General features: G+C 40.3%; 2 protein-coding genes across 2 annotated transcripts in view; one reads left to right on the top strand and one right to left on the bottom strand.

Annotated features, from left to right (window-relative positions):
• Positions 1 to 13,246, bottom strand: part of LOC135209134 (uncharacterized) — a 594,318-nt gene that overhangs the window by 72,208 nt on the left and 508,864 nt on the right. The window lies entirely within an intron of this gene.
• The window catches only part of LOC135209129 (mRNA-capping enzyme-like), a 29,748-nt gene that overhangs the window by 13,319 nt on the left and 3,183 nt on the right, over positions 1 to 13,246 (top strand). Inside the window, exons 5-11 of the mRNA XM_064241772.1 lie at positions 6,673 to 6,779; positions 7,295 to 7,502; positions 8,829 to 8,947; positions 10,333 to 10,451; positions 11,151 to 11,279; positions 11,991 to 12,182; positions 13,037 to 13,137. Of these exons, the coding sequence (XP_064097842.1) occupies positions 6,673 to 6,779; positions 7,295 to 7,502; positions 8,829 to 8,947; positions 10,333 to 10,451; positions 11,151 to 11,279; positions 11,991 to 12,182; positions 13,037 to 13,137 (975 nt within the window). The remainder of the gene's footprint in view (positions 1 to 6,672; positions 6,780 to 7,294; positions 7,503 to 8,828; positions 8,948 to 10,332; positions 10,452 to 11,150; positions 11,280 to 11,990; positions 12,183 to 13,036; positions 13,138 to 13,246) is intronic.

Here is a 13,246-nt window from a genome sequence, read left to right as displayed (position 1 = left end):
TCTGACCTTCCTGTAGAGGTTGTTACATCTAACCCTGTGTATTTACCTTCAGGTAATGAAGCTATTACTTCAGAAGGTATTGCCCTTTCTTCCATCATGGAGTCGATTCGTGCACTAGAATCGAAAGTGAGTGCATTGAAGACCACAGTGAAGTGTAGTGAGAATATTAATGCCCCTAGTGTAGTGGAGGGGGCGTCAGATCGGTCCCATAGTGCCTCTAGGAATTGACCTCTGTCGGACTCCCAGGACTCAGGGAATGGACATGTCGAAAACCGAAGGAGGGCTACGGGAAATTCCCACCGGTCTGGCGTCCCTTCAGCAGATCCTGTGGACGCTTCCCAGGCTGCCGAAGCGTGTGAAGGAGCGCGGATATTGAAAGAGTGTTTTTCGTCCTCTGAGGCGTCCTCAATCTTGTTACGGCCGGATGGAGCTTCTCAGAGGGCCTCTCAAGAGGAGAACGAGATTGACATTAGATGTCGCACAGGCGGCCAGCGTCTTTCTCGTCCTCTTAGGAGAGGTTTTAAGAGAGGGGACGCTTCACGTCCTTCTTCTCGTCCTATTCTTTCATCATCACCCGAACATTTCGAAGACTTGACTCCTAAGAAGAGATTCAGGACGTCTTCTGATGAGGACGCTTTTGAGAACTTTCATCGTTTTAGAGTCCAGAGGAAGAAGAAGGCATTAACTCGCCCTTCTTCGCATATGATGAGTCCTTCGCCTGAACGTGGAACTTCACCATCTAATGAGACTCGTATGCAATTGCGTCAACGATTGTCGGCTTTCTTCGCAAGGAGAGAAGAAGAGTCTCAACGGCGTAGAAAGGATCTTTGGCTTCCTGTTAAAAGATTAAAACAACCTTTGTCGGCTTCGCCTCGTTCTTTAGCCTCTCCTGCGTCGTCTTCTTCTGGATCCTTCAGACTCAACCGAGAACACGCAAGTGTTTCCGGAGAGAGAGTGTCCAGAAGTGGCGATGGGGACAGAAGCGTTAGATGTCACACAGGCGGCCCTCGCTTTTGTCAGGAGGTTGAGAACGAGCAAGAGAAGCCTTGTGTTGACGTTTGCCGGACTTCTGCATCAACTCGACGCTTCTATCATGAGATAGCCTACCAACGCCAGAAGTATCAAGACGTTCGAGAAGGCTCTAGGATTCAAAGAGAGCAACGTTTAGATTATGTGTCTGATCTTACTCCTCAAGAAAGGGAAATACTGTATGAATATCGACGAAAGGCTCGTGCTTTAGAATATGAGAACACGCAACGCTTTAAGAGAGATCGTAAGACTCACCAGGACGCTCGGGAGGACGCCCCGATGCAAGTTAAGCGTTCTAAGCGAAGTTTTAAAGACGCTCGACGTCCATTAGAGCATATCCCGCTTCAGGACGCTTTTTTGATGGATAAACTTTTTATAGACAATAGAGTCCAGCGGGATCGAAAGCTTTCGTTGAAAGACGCGCATCTTCCTGCGAGTCCTAAGTCTCGCTCCCTGATCAAGGACGCTCGCAATGACGTTAAACGCCCGGTTAATCGGGATTTTCAACTTAGATCAGACTTCTCTTCCGTTCAGAAAGATAAGCGTACTCAACTGAGAGGAGCTCGACAGGAATCCCGCAAAGAGGCTTTTGAAGAACCTTTGCCTCTGATGGCTTCGAAAGACAAGGCTTTACAAGAAAGTCTTAGAGTTTCAAGGACAACAGCGGAACATTCGCGCATTGTTTCGTCTATTCCTTCAGCGGATAGGAGCTCCCCCTTACGAACAGAGCCTCGAATGACAAGTGCTTCTTGCTTAGCTAAAGAAACTTCGACCCGTCAAGATCAAGGAGAGTCTTCTAACGATGCACATCCTGCAGAAGAAGAAGAGCCTGCAGAAGCCTCTATGGATTATAGCACGTTAACGCGCTTACTGAAGGAATTGTTTTCGGAAAAATTCCAAGCACCAGTTCCTCTCTCACCGCCTTCGCAACTTTCATCATCCAAGACGAGAAAAGCTCCGGGTTTTGTTAGGATGGCTTCTTCGCTTTCTACTAAAAGAGCGTTTAAGAGAATGAATGACTGGATGGAATCAAGGAAGACGAAAGGAAAGACGTCCTTTGCGCTTCATCCAGCTAAGTTAAACGGGAGAGCCGGTATATGGTATGAGACCGGAGAAGAAACAGGGGTGAGACTTCCTTCGTCTGCGCAAGGTGATTTCTCAAACCTGGTCGAAGCACCGAGGAGATCTTACCTGTCCTCGGCTAAGGTTTCATGGACTATACCTGAGATAGATCACCATCTAAAAGGACTGTACAGGACGTTGGAAGTATTTAACTTCCTAGACTGGTGCTTGGGAGCTTTAGGTCTTCAAGCTAAGACCCCAGAATCAGTTTCATTAGAAGAGTTGTCGAGCGTCCTGTCATGTATGGATAAAGCAGTAAGGGATGGCTCAGATGAGTTAGCGGCCCACTTTACTACGGGAATATTAAAGAAACGGGCGCTTTTCTGCAGTTTTGCTGCTAAATCAGTTTCTCCTACACAAAAAGCAGAGTTATTATTTGCCCCCTTTTCTTCCCATCTTTTTCCTGAAAATATGGTAAAGGATTTATCTGTGAACCTGAAAGAGAAAGCGACACAGGATTTGCTGTCTCAATCATCTAGACTTCCTGCGGCGCAATCCTCATCTCGGGCAGCTCAAGCACCAAAGAAGAATTTTAAGCCCTTTCGTGGCAGAGCAACATCAAGAGCTTCTACAAGAGGAAGGGGCTTTGCTAGAGGCAAAACCCCCGCAAAACAAAGGGGGAAAGAAATGACAACCTTGCCCTTCAGGCACCGGTGGGAGGGAGACTTTCTCTCTTTGCAGAGGCTTGGAGAGCAAGGGGGACGGACGCCTGGTCCCTCAAGATAATAGAGAAGGGATACAAAATTCCCTTTCTCTCCATGCCGCCTTTAAGCATGAAGCCTATAGACCTGTCACCATCTTATCAGCCAGAAAAGCAACAGATTCTACTCGATTTATTAGATCAGATGATCGAGAAGAGAGCAGTAGAACGAGTGCTCTTAACAGATTCCCCAGGCTTCTACAACAGGTTATTCCTGGTTCCGAAGCAGTCTGGGGGATGGAGGCCTGTCCTAGATGTCAGCAGTCTGAATCTTTTCGTGAAGAAAGAAACCTTCAAAATGGAAACATCTCAGTCGGTCCTGGGGGCCTTGAGACCAGGGGATTGGATGGTGTCATTGGATCTCCAAGACGCTTACTTCCATGTTCCCATCCATCCCCAGTCCAGGAAGTTCCTCAGGTTCATTTTAAGAGGACAGATCTTCCAGTGCAGAGCTCTATGCTTCGGACTGAGCACAGCTCCAATGATTTTCACTTTTCTCATGCGGAACGTGGCAAAGTGGCTTCACCTCTCGAAGATACGAGTCTCCCTCTACCTGGACGACTGGCTCATACGGTCGTCATCGAGAGCAAGGTGTCTGGAGGACCTTCAGACTACGTTACTGTTGGCGAAATCTTTAGGTCTCCTGATCAATTACGAAAAGTCCCATCTGACCCCAACACAGTCCATCGTGTATCTGGGGATTCAGATGGATTCAGTGGCTTTTCGGGCTTTTCCGTCGCTAGAACGTCAACGGAAAGGCTTAGAAAAAGTGTCAGCCTTCTTGGAGAAGGAAACATGCTCAGCGAAGGAATGGATAAGTCTGCTGGGGACCATTTCTTCGCTGGAGAAGTTTGTTTCTCTAGGGAGGTTACATCTCAGGCCCCTACAGTTTTTCCTAACAGAAAATTGGCAAGACAAATAAAACCTAGAGGAGGATTTGGGAATCTCCCCGTTGGTCAAGAAACACCTAGAGTGGTGGCTCGATCCCACCAAGATGTCGAAAGGAGTGTCCCTCTGTCTTCAGAACCCCGACCTAGTGTTATTTACAGACGCGTCTATGACAGGCTGGGGAGCAACTCTGGGAAAGGAGGAAGTGTCAGGCCTCTGGAGAAAGGAACAGAAGCCTTGGCACATCAACCTCAAGGAGTTGGAGGCGATTCGCTTGGCACTTCCAGCCTTTCAAGTTCGAATCGTAGGCCGAGTTGTTCAGATCAACGCGGACAGCACCACGGCCCTTTCTCATATCAAGAAACAGGGGATGACACACTCTCGTTCTCTCTTCAAGATAGCGAGAGAAATCCTGTTATGGTCAGAAGAGAGGAACATAACTCTCTTGACAAGATTTGTTTCAGGAGTCCAAAACGTCAGAGCAGACATTTTAAGCCATCGCAATTAACTGATTCCAACAGAATGGACTCTGCACATAGAGGTCTGCCAACAGTTATGGAAACTATGGGGACGACTGTTAGTGGACCTCTTCGCGACTTCGAAAACGAAGAGACTGCCCCTTTACTGTTCTCCGATCATCGACCCGGAAGCAGTAGCGGTAGACGCAATGCTTTGGGACTGGACGGGGATGGATATATACGCCTTTCCTCCGTTCAAACTTCTGGGAGAAGTAAAAAGGAAGTTAGCAGCGTCGGAAGGAACAAGGATGACACTAGTCGCACCATTCTGGCCAGCGCGCGAGTGGTTCACAGAGGTCATGTCCCTGCTAGTGGACTTTCCAAGAATCCTACCAGTAAGACCCGATCTTCTCAAACAGCCCCACTTCGAGAGATATCACCAAAACCCGTTTGCTCTGAGTCTGACTGCATTCAGACTATCAAGAAACTGGCAAGAGCGAGAGGGTTTTCAAAGGCGGTGGCAAAAGCTATCGCCACTGCGAGAAGAGTTTCCTCTCAATCTGTCTACCAGTCTAAGTGGGCTGTTTTTAGAAGATGGTGTAGGAAAGAAGGCATTTCCTCCTCCAAGACCTCTGTGAGCCAAATCGCCAATTTCCTGTTCCATCTAAGGAATGTCGACAAGCTTGCAGTATCAACAATTAGAGGATACAAGAGTATGCTGTCAACAGTATTCCGTCATAGAGGCCTAGATTTGACGAATAATAGGGATCTTCACGATCTTCTGAGATCCTTCGAGACATCAAAAGTTCCACAGGTTAAGACACCCTCGTGGAATTTAGACCTAGTTCTAAAATTTTTAATGGCGAGTCCCTTTGAACCTTTGCACGAAGCTTCGCTAAAAGACTTAACTAAAAAGGCCCTCTTTCTGACCACCCTAGCCACTGCGAAGAGGGTGAGTGAGATACAAGCAATTAGCAAAAATGTTGGATTTAGGGGACACGATGCAGTCTGTTCCGTGAGTCCTTCCTTTTTAGCCAAAAACGAAAATCCTTCCAATCCCTGGCCCAAGAGCTTCAATATCAAGGGATTAGCAGGAATCGTTGGTCAAGAGCCAGAAAGAGTTCTGTGCCCTGTCAGAGCTCTAAAATTTTACCTGGATAGAACAAAACAAAGTAGAGGTCAATCGGACAATCTTTGGTGTTCTGTGAAAAGACCTGATTTACCAATGTCTAAGAACGCCTTAGCGTTCTTCTTGAGAAGCACCATCAGGGAGGCTCATTCGTCCTGCCCAGATAGTGATCTAAAGATTCTGAAAGTCAAAGCTCATGAAGTGAGAGCTGTCGCAACTTCGATGGCATTTCAGAAGAATATGGCGCTCAGCGACATTGTGAGCACCATATTTTGGCGAAGCAACTCTGTGTTCGCTTCACACTACCTCAGGGATGTGAAAGTGGCATATGAGAACTGCTTTTCACTTGGACCATACATATCAGCAGATTCAGTTTTGGGTATGGGAAGCGGCACGAATCCTATCCTTTAGAAAATGGATAGGTGTGCTTTTGTATTATTGTTGTTGGTTTTTTGGTTGTAGGGTCGACCGCTAGAGGCGGACTTCCCTTTATTTTAGCCTTAAAGTTTCAGGGACTAACTTTGTTAGGCTAGGTCAGGTGGTGGTTGTTTCTTTGCTTCGCTGCCCTTAAAGTATGGTCAATATGGTCTAGACACATTGTGGTCACGCCCCCGTTGTCAGATCATCTAGATCTCACCAGCTATACAGGTCACGTCCTTGCTGGAGACTCTAGTAAAGCAAAAAGTAGACTTGAGTGACAGTAATCACGAAGTCAGCTATGCTAACAGGTAAGGAACCAAGATGTCTATCATCTGCATGTGAAATGTTTCCCAAAATCCTTTTTATTCTGTCCCTCCCCACCTCCAATGGTGGGAATCAGCTATATATATATCTGACAGGTAAGTGTCGTGAACAAAATGATATTGTTATGATACAATAAAGTTTGTTCATACTTACCTGGCAGATATATATAATCAAGTACCCGCCCAACCTCCCCTCGGGGACAGTGGCATTTAAAAATCTGAATAGAAAATGGGAATGGTTCCTGACACCCGCCTCCCAGTGGCGGGAATGGGTATTAACCACCTGGCCGACCACTGCGTGTGCCTGGAGTTTTGAAATTCTGTCGGACTTCAGAAAATACAGCTATATATATATATCTGCCAGGTAAGTATGAACAAACTTTATTGTATCATAACAATATCATGTTAAGTGGGTTCAGTTGGTTAATGTAGATTTTAGGACTGGAAGAAACAGTTTATATGGAAAAATTACACCCTAATGTTAAAAGCTAACTGACAGGAATCATGTATACGTCTCTCTGTTTTTTTTAAATAAACTGTCAGTGTTGATACTTTCTACTGAAGTTTTCATCATGTCATATCAGTAATTATCATATCTGACAGAGAACCGGGCATTTATAAGGGAGACTACCTTCGATCTCTCTATGAACGTTCAGGAGACGATCCTAATGAGGCTCCCCCAGTTCCAGAATTGCCTGATTGGTGCAACGGTAAGATACTGAATGATTTTTACTCTCCCTCCTTTTTTGTTTACCTCTGTATTGATTTATTTTATATTCATTTGTCTTTGGGCTTTCTGTTGTAAAATTTGTACACAATAATTTATTTTCTTTTTTTCATTTTTTCATCTGTTGACTCATATATTTTAACTGTTTTGGGCTTTCTGTTGTAAATTTTGTATATTTACAGCAAAAAATTTGCCTTTTTTTGACCTCAGTGCTAATTTATTTTCTATTGTCTGCTGAATTTTCTATAGTAAGTTTTGTCCTTTTTGTGATAAATGTTTGCATTGATTTTATTTTGATTTTATTTTATATTTATATTTAAATTTCTCCTGAGCTTTCTATTGTAAATTTTGTATACAACAATTATTTGAAATGGCAATCATTTAGATTTTATAATTATAAGCTGCATTGAATGTCTGTTTTTATCTAATTTGAATTTTTTTAGCGAATATAATTACACTCGTAAGCAAGACATATATTTTTGTATTGTCGTTCATCAGAATATGATGACAGCAACGTTGATGATGACGGCAATGAGATGGGAAATGGAGGGAGTGGTGGCGGTGGGGGAGGTGGCCGCAGGAAGCGTGAGAAAGTTAAGAAGAACCCAACCTTCATGGAAGGCGTTTCTGGTACATTTATCCTAACGGACCCACAAAAATTACAAAATATTCAACGGCAAATTCAGGAGATGTGTGGATGGAATAGGTGAGCAAATGCAGTATAGTACGCACTCTGAAATACATGTGTGCATATTTTACATGACCTAAATAGCCTATCACTCTTTACAGTTCCCACTCTACTACAAAGCACAATGTTTAGAATCTGTAGTGCAGTGGAATGTATTTATATACGTATACTAACTTGTAAAGGTCAAGGATACAATGGCAATTTGAGAAGTTGGATGCAAATATTCAGGATGTATATCATTATTATAATTATGTTCTGTAGAGAAGCAGTAAATACAAAAGTAGCAAGGCAAAGACCAGTTGTAAGAGCCATAACTGGGAATTCAGACAAAAAGTGTAAAGACAGAAGAGAAATTGTTTTCCAATCAGCCTTGCGGTTTAATGAGACTGCTGTCGAAGTTTGAACTCAAACAGAGATGGTCATATGCTTATGAAAGTGAGGCATGGTTGTAAGTTCTTAGTAAACATACTCAATTTGGTGACCATCCCTTAGGTATAGTTCACTGACTTACTAGGAAACTATCAAAGAGCCTGCTCTACTCTTAATGTCAATATCCAAGACTGCAAATGCTCAGGTTGACCAGGCTACATTCAGTTGCTTAGGGTTCCACAATGGAAAATACTTGTGCTATTCATTACCTTGCTGTCAACCAGTTGTCTTCATAACACAGGAATACTGCCCAAATTTTGCTTTGCACAGAACTCTGTACCTTGTCTTTATTTTTTCTTCAGTCATTCCCTTTGTGTTTTTCCAATGTTTGTCAAACTTAATCTCCTAGGGCACCACTTACAATGCACACTGTAGATGGTGATAAAAGTTCTTTGCAATGTCCTTTTTTTTAGGTCTCAGCTGCATTGGTTTCTGCCTTTTACTTATCATCTTGGCTTTCCAAATTCTTCAACTGTACCTTGCTCCAATGGTCTCTTTTATTTAAGTCCCACAAGAGACTAGAAATATGACTCAGTGGTCTTGTTAAATTAATATATGATAATATTAGATAAAAAAAATTTTCCTCAGTTATTTCCATTATTTAATTCCAAATCTATCAGTTTGGCCTATTGTGTGGTTAAGAATGGTATTAATAATGCTGTTTGCCTTTTACAGTAGAGCCCCTGAATTCTACACCATTGTTACACTATTAAAAACCTTCTAAACAGCTTTGCTAAGGTCTATAATTTCTAAATGTGAAAGAGTTTACCTAGAATTGAATTCAACTTTAAACAATTATCCCCATCCATGATGTTTATTTCTCTATATTCATTATCGTGTATTCATCAGGTTTACAACTATTCTCCAATGAATTTTCTCAGTAATTTATAAACTACAGTATGTATTCTTTTGCAGTTCTGGTTTTCCTGGTTGTCAGCCTGTCAGCATGGACTTAGAAAATGTAGGATTCCTCCGTGAGAAACCGTACAAAGTTTCGTGGAAGGCTGATGGAACAAGATACATGATGCTCATTAGTAAGGACAATCATTTGTTTGCTATTAGATGTAAGGAATGAGTAACCTATCATGAACAGACTTTATTAGTCAAGAGATCCAAATGGCAGCATCTGCTATTAGGTAAATCTAGGTCAGGAGTGGGTGCTGCTTAGCAGTGCAGGTTGAGGAGGGAGTAACTGTATTATGTGATCTGTAATTATTGCTGTGTATTTTCTTGTGTCCTTTGTTATAGCATTTCAGTCCAAACATCCTCTAAGATTGCTGTTTAGCCTGTGCATCCACTTTGTACGTACTGTGATCATCCAATTGAGGAATTTATGTATCTCCTTAGTATATTGAACAATGTTATGGTGAACTCTGTGTGTCTGCTTATTTTGTGATCAGCCTGTGCCTTTTTCCATAGACCTGCATGATAATGATCTTAATGTTTTACATCAGATTTTCCCTTGACAAGATTAGATGTGAAATATGATTTCTCCACTTTCTTGTACCATGTGCACTTTCCACTTCAGCTCCAACTCTGGTCTAGCTCCTCATCTTTGCCCACATTCCATGATTTTCTTGGTCTCTTTGTTGTGCTGCTTTTGTATCTGCTATTCCCTTGATTAATTTTATTATGTATTCATCCCGACTTACCACACCACATAACTAAATCCTCATCAAAGTCACTTATACTTTTCTCTCACTTATACTTTTCTCCCTTTAACTTTATGTCAGTTACCACCAAATTCTGTTCAAGCATCTGTTCCAGATCTTGCACAGTAACACAGTAACAAATAAATGCTCAATGGATCCATAGTGGAACACTAGTATTTTTTATTCATATTCATGAAACTGTTTACTTAACACTCTACAAGTGTCTATTAGTGATATTTGGTGCTAGTTATAGGGCTTATTGTAGGCTAGGCTAGACCAGAAAACTTTATGATATTGGAAATTTTCTGGTAATGGTCTCCTCAGACCTCCAAAGTGTCTGTTATTGAGATACTCTAATACACTATATATATGAGAAAGAAAAGAAGTTATGGTTCCTTAAGTTGGTTGTATGTAATTTATTTAATCCTATTGAATATTCTCTCTTTTTTCATTAATTTAAACAGAAAAGATACCATGATAATAAATACCAAATAATGTACTGTATAAGCATACATTTACTTACATGGTTTGCTACAGAACTTTTCGGATATGTAATACAAACATGGTTTGCTACAGAACTTTTCAGATATGTAATTTGTATTATGTGATGACCTAACATAATGGATTGACTTAATTTTGTATATTTTGATAGAATCTATAAATTTTTATGTGTTTACTGATGTGTATACTAATATTGAATGTAGACTAAGGGTAAAAACCCACTTCTGTTAAATTGGTTGCCATGAATATTTTGTTTTAACTTCCAGATGGACGTAGAGAGGTGTTTTTCGCAGACAGAGATCATTGCATCTTCCAAGTGCCTGAAATTGAGTTTAGGCAGAAACATGACCTGCGTGTTCACCTGTCAGACACTCTGCTTGATGGGGTAAGATAGAATAGAACAGAATGTAGAATATAGGCCAAATAGTCTGATTTAATTAATTTGACATTCAGTGGAGGCAGCTAATTATGTAAATACATGTACTAAATTATATGTTGTCTTAGGGTGTTAGAACAGTGGTCTCAGTGAAATTATTTTCTTTAATAATTAGAGACAAGTCTGACTCTATGATATTCATATGTCTTAGATTTGGAAATACTGGTCAGTTGTTTCGTAGAATTCTGGTATTCAGAAAACTGATCAAAGGTGGCAAACTCCCAGTTGGTTAATAGTACTTTCCTCCCACCAATAGTAAGTCTATCCTAATGTTAAGACCGAAGGTTTGTTTCGTATATGAACAATTTGTTTTTTTTTCATAACTTACAAACCTGAGGTCTTAACATACAAAGGCCCACCTCTAACCAACCCTCTATCAACTAACCTGGGTTGGAAGAATAACTAACGGGGTCACGAGTTAATGAGGGGAATGTGGGTGGCTCCACATGTCTCGTGACCAAACAGAGATGCCAATAGTCCCTTGCGTACACAATTATTTTAAACTTTACCGGATTCCAGCTGGGGCTGAGTATTTATCCTAATGTTAAGACCTCAGGTTTGTAAGTTATGAAAAATACAAATTGGTAAAAAATTTGTCATTTTTGTTTACACTATAAAACATAATTTTAGAAAATTGATTTTTTCCAGGAAATGGTGATAGATGTCGACCCAAAAACTAAGGTCAAGTACCCAAGGTACTTAATTTATGATGCCATAAGAATCCAAGGAAAAGATATTATAAATGATACCTTTCACATGAGATACGAACGAATAAATGTGAGTAGCACGTTTAGAACACTTGAATAAGTTTTACTAGCCTGTACTGTACATCTAAGATTTATTTGCCTTTCCAAAACCTTTAATCTCAGCATGTCATTTCCAAAGCCTTCAGGAGTTTTCCCTCCTAAGCTTTAACCTTCATAAGTACTCTGTGTCTTAATTGTTTTTAGAATTAAATTCCACTTAATGGACATGCTTTTAGTGTTTTGTTATGTAGGCTAAGTCTGGATACCATATGTAGTTATATGCAGTGTATTTAATTAATATTTTTTTCTTAGTTTTCAATTTCTGGTAGACACTAACTTTGGCATTGAAAACTAATATTTGCTTTTCACCACTGGCTTGCATTAATAGTTTTCTTCATAAAACTTTAGTTGCATGTCAGCACTGACTTGGTTTACTGTAGTTTGTTAACATATATTTGTCCCATTGTTTTTTCCATTTCTTCTATGCAGTGTTATGCTGAATGTAATCTGTTTCCCCAAATTAGATGGATTCAGAACCACATTGATATGAAGGATATTACACTTGGCTCAGTGTTCAAAATTTCATGATTTTAGTCATTTAAATGTAAAGTTGGATGCTTGTAGGACAAAATTAGCATGGTCACAAAGTATGTTCATAATTTTGTTATTGGAAATTTATATTATAAGACTCAGTCAAGTGTGAGAATGTGCTTTAGTAATTTAGTCCGTCTTATCATTTCAGACAGACATTATTTTACCAAGAAATGCAGCTATAGAAAAGGGCTTCCTTAACAAACAAAAGGAGCCGTTCAGTGTACGGAGAAAAGAATTTTGGGATGCAAATTTCCACAACACCTCTAAGCTCTTAAGTCCGGCATTCCAGTCACAATTGAGCCATGAGCCTGATGGCTTAATATTTCAGCCTGAGATGGAAGTGAGTATAATTGCTGAGGACTTATCATGAACTTAGCAATTTAGGGATTGTTTTATGCCATGAATGTTTCCAGATTGATTTTATTTCTTCAGCTAATGAGTTTTATTTATTGAAAAGTAAATTAAATGTTTCCTGTAGTATTATTAATATAATTCTAGACTTGTGGCTTGCATGAAGGATCTGTTCTTTCATGCAAGCTGGTAATGTGAGTGATGCAAGTAACAGAAGTGGGACAGCTAGGTGGGAGAGAGTATCAGTAGTAATTTCATTGAAATGTTGGTGTTTTGGTCACACCTGCTTTCTATACCTATAAAGATGAACTTGCAATATTTGGCCATGCTTTTATCTGCCTAAACATAAGTGTACCATAAATGACATGCACTGTACACTAGGTACAACCTGTACACAGGTACAGTAATTGTATACAGTATTCAGTTGGGGGCTTTTTGCTGGGGCTTTTTGCTATGAGAAGCTGTTTTATAAAGTTATTCATCCAGACCATATTTTGCACGATAATTCTGGCAAATTTAAGTGAATCTCCGATTGTAAATCAAGTTCTGTGCGTTTTTGCATTAATATTCATGATTTATTTTTTAAATTATACACTGATTTTTATCTGCATATTGTTGTAAAAATCTGCTCGGATGACAAATTCATGTCTTTTATGCTAATAATTTTTTGCATGCTTTATGCTAAATGAATGAGGACTAATTAAAAAATTATGACAATAACCATTACTGTTTTTATGTATGTTTATATTTTGAGGCTGTATTATGAGTAAAAGACCAGTTTGATTATCAATATTTGCATAATGATTTTACCCTTTTAATATATTGGGTGTACTCTCTTTCCAGCCCTACATTGTTGGCCGATGTGATGAAGTTTTAAAGTGGAAACCAGCTAGTCTAAATTCCGTTGATTTTAAGTTAAAAGTCGTGAGGAAGACAGGAGAGGGGTAAGTTCATATTTTTTTTTATTATTATTGTTCAGAAGATGAACCCTATTTAAATGGAACAAGCCTACAGGGGCGATTGACTTCAAAGTCAAGTTTTCAAAGAATATTA

Source organism: Macrobrachium nipponense, chromosome 37 (genome assembly GCF_015104395.2).
Source record: "Macrobrachium nipponense isolate FS-2020 chromosome 37, ASM1510439v2, whole genome shotgun sequence".
Lineage (NCBI taxonomy): Eukaryota > Metazoa > Arthropoda > Malacostraca > Decapoda > Palaemonidae > Macrobrachium > Macrobrachium nipponense.
The sequence above is the reverse complement of the archived record's forward strand: the minus strand, read 5'-3'. Positions and strand labels throughout refer to the sequence as shown.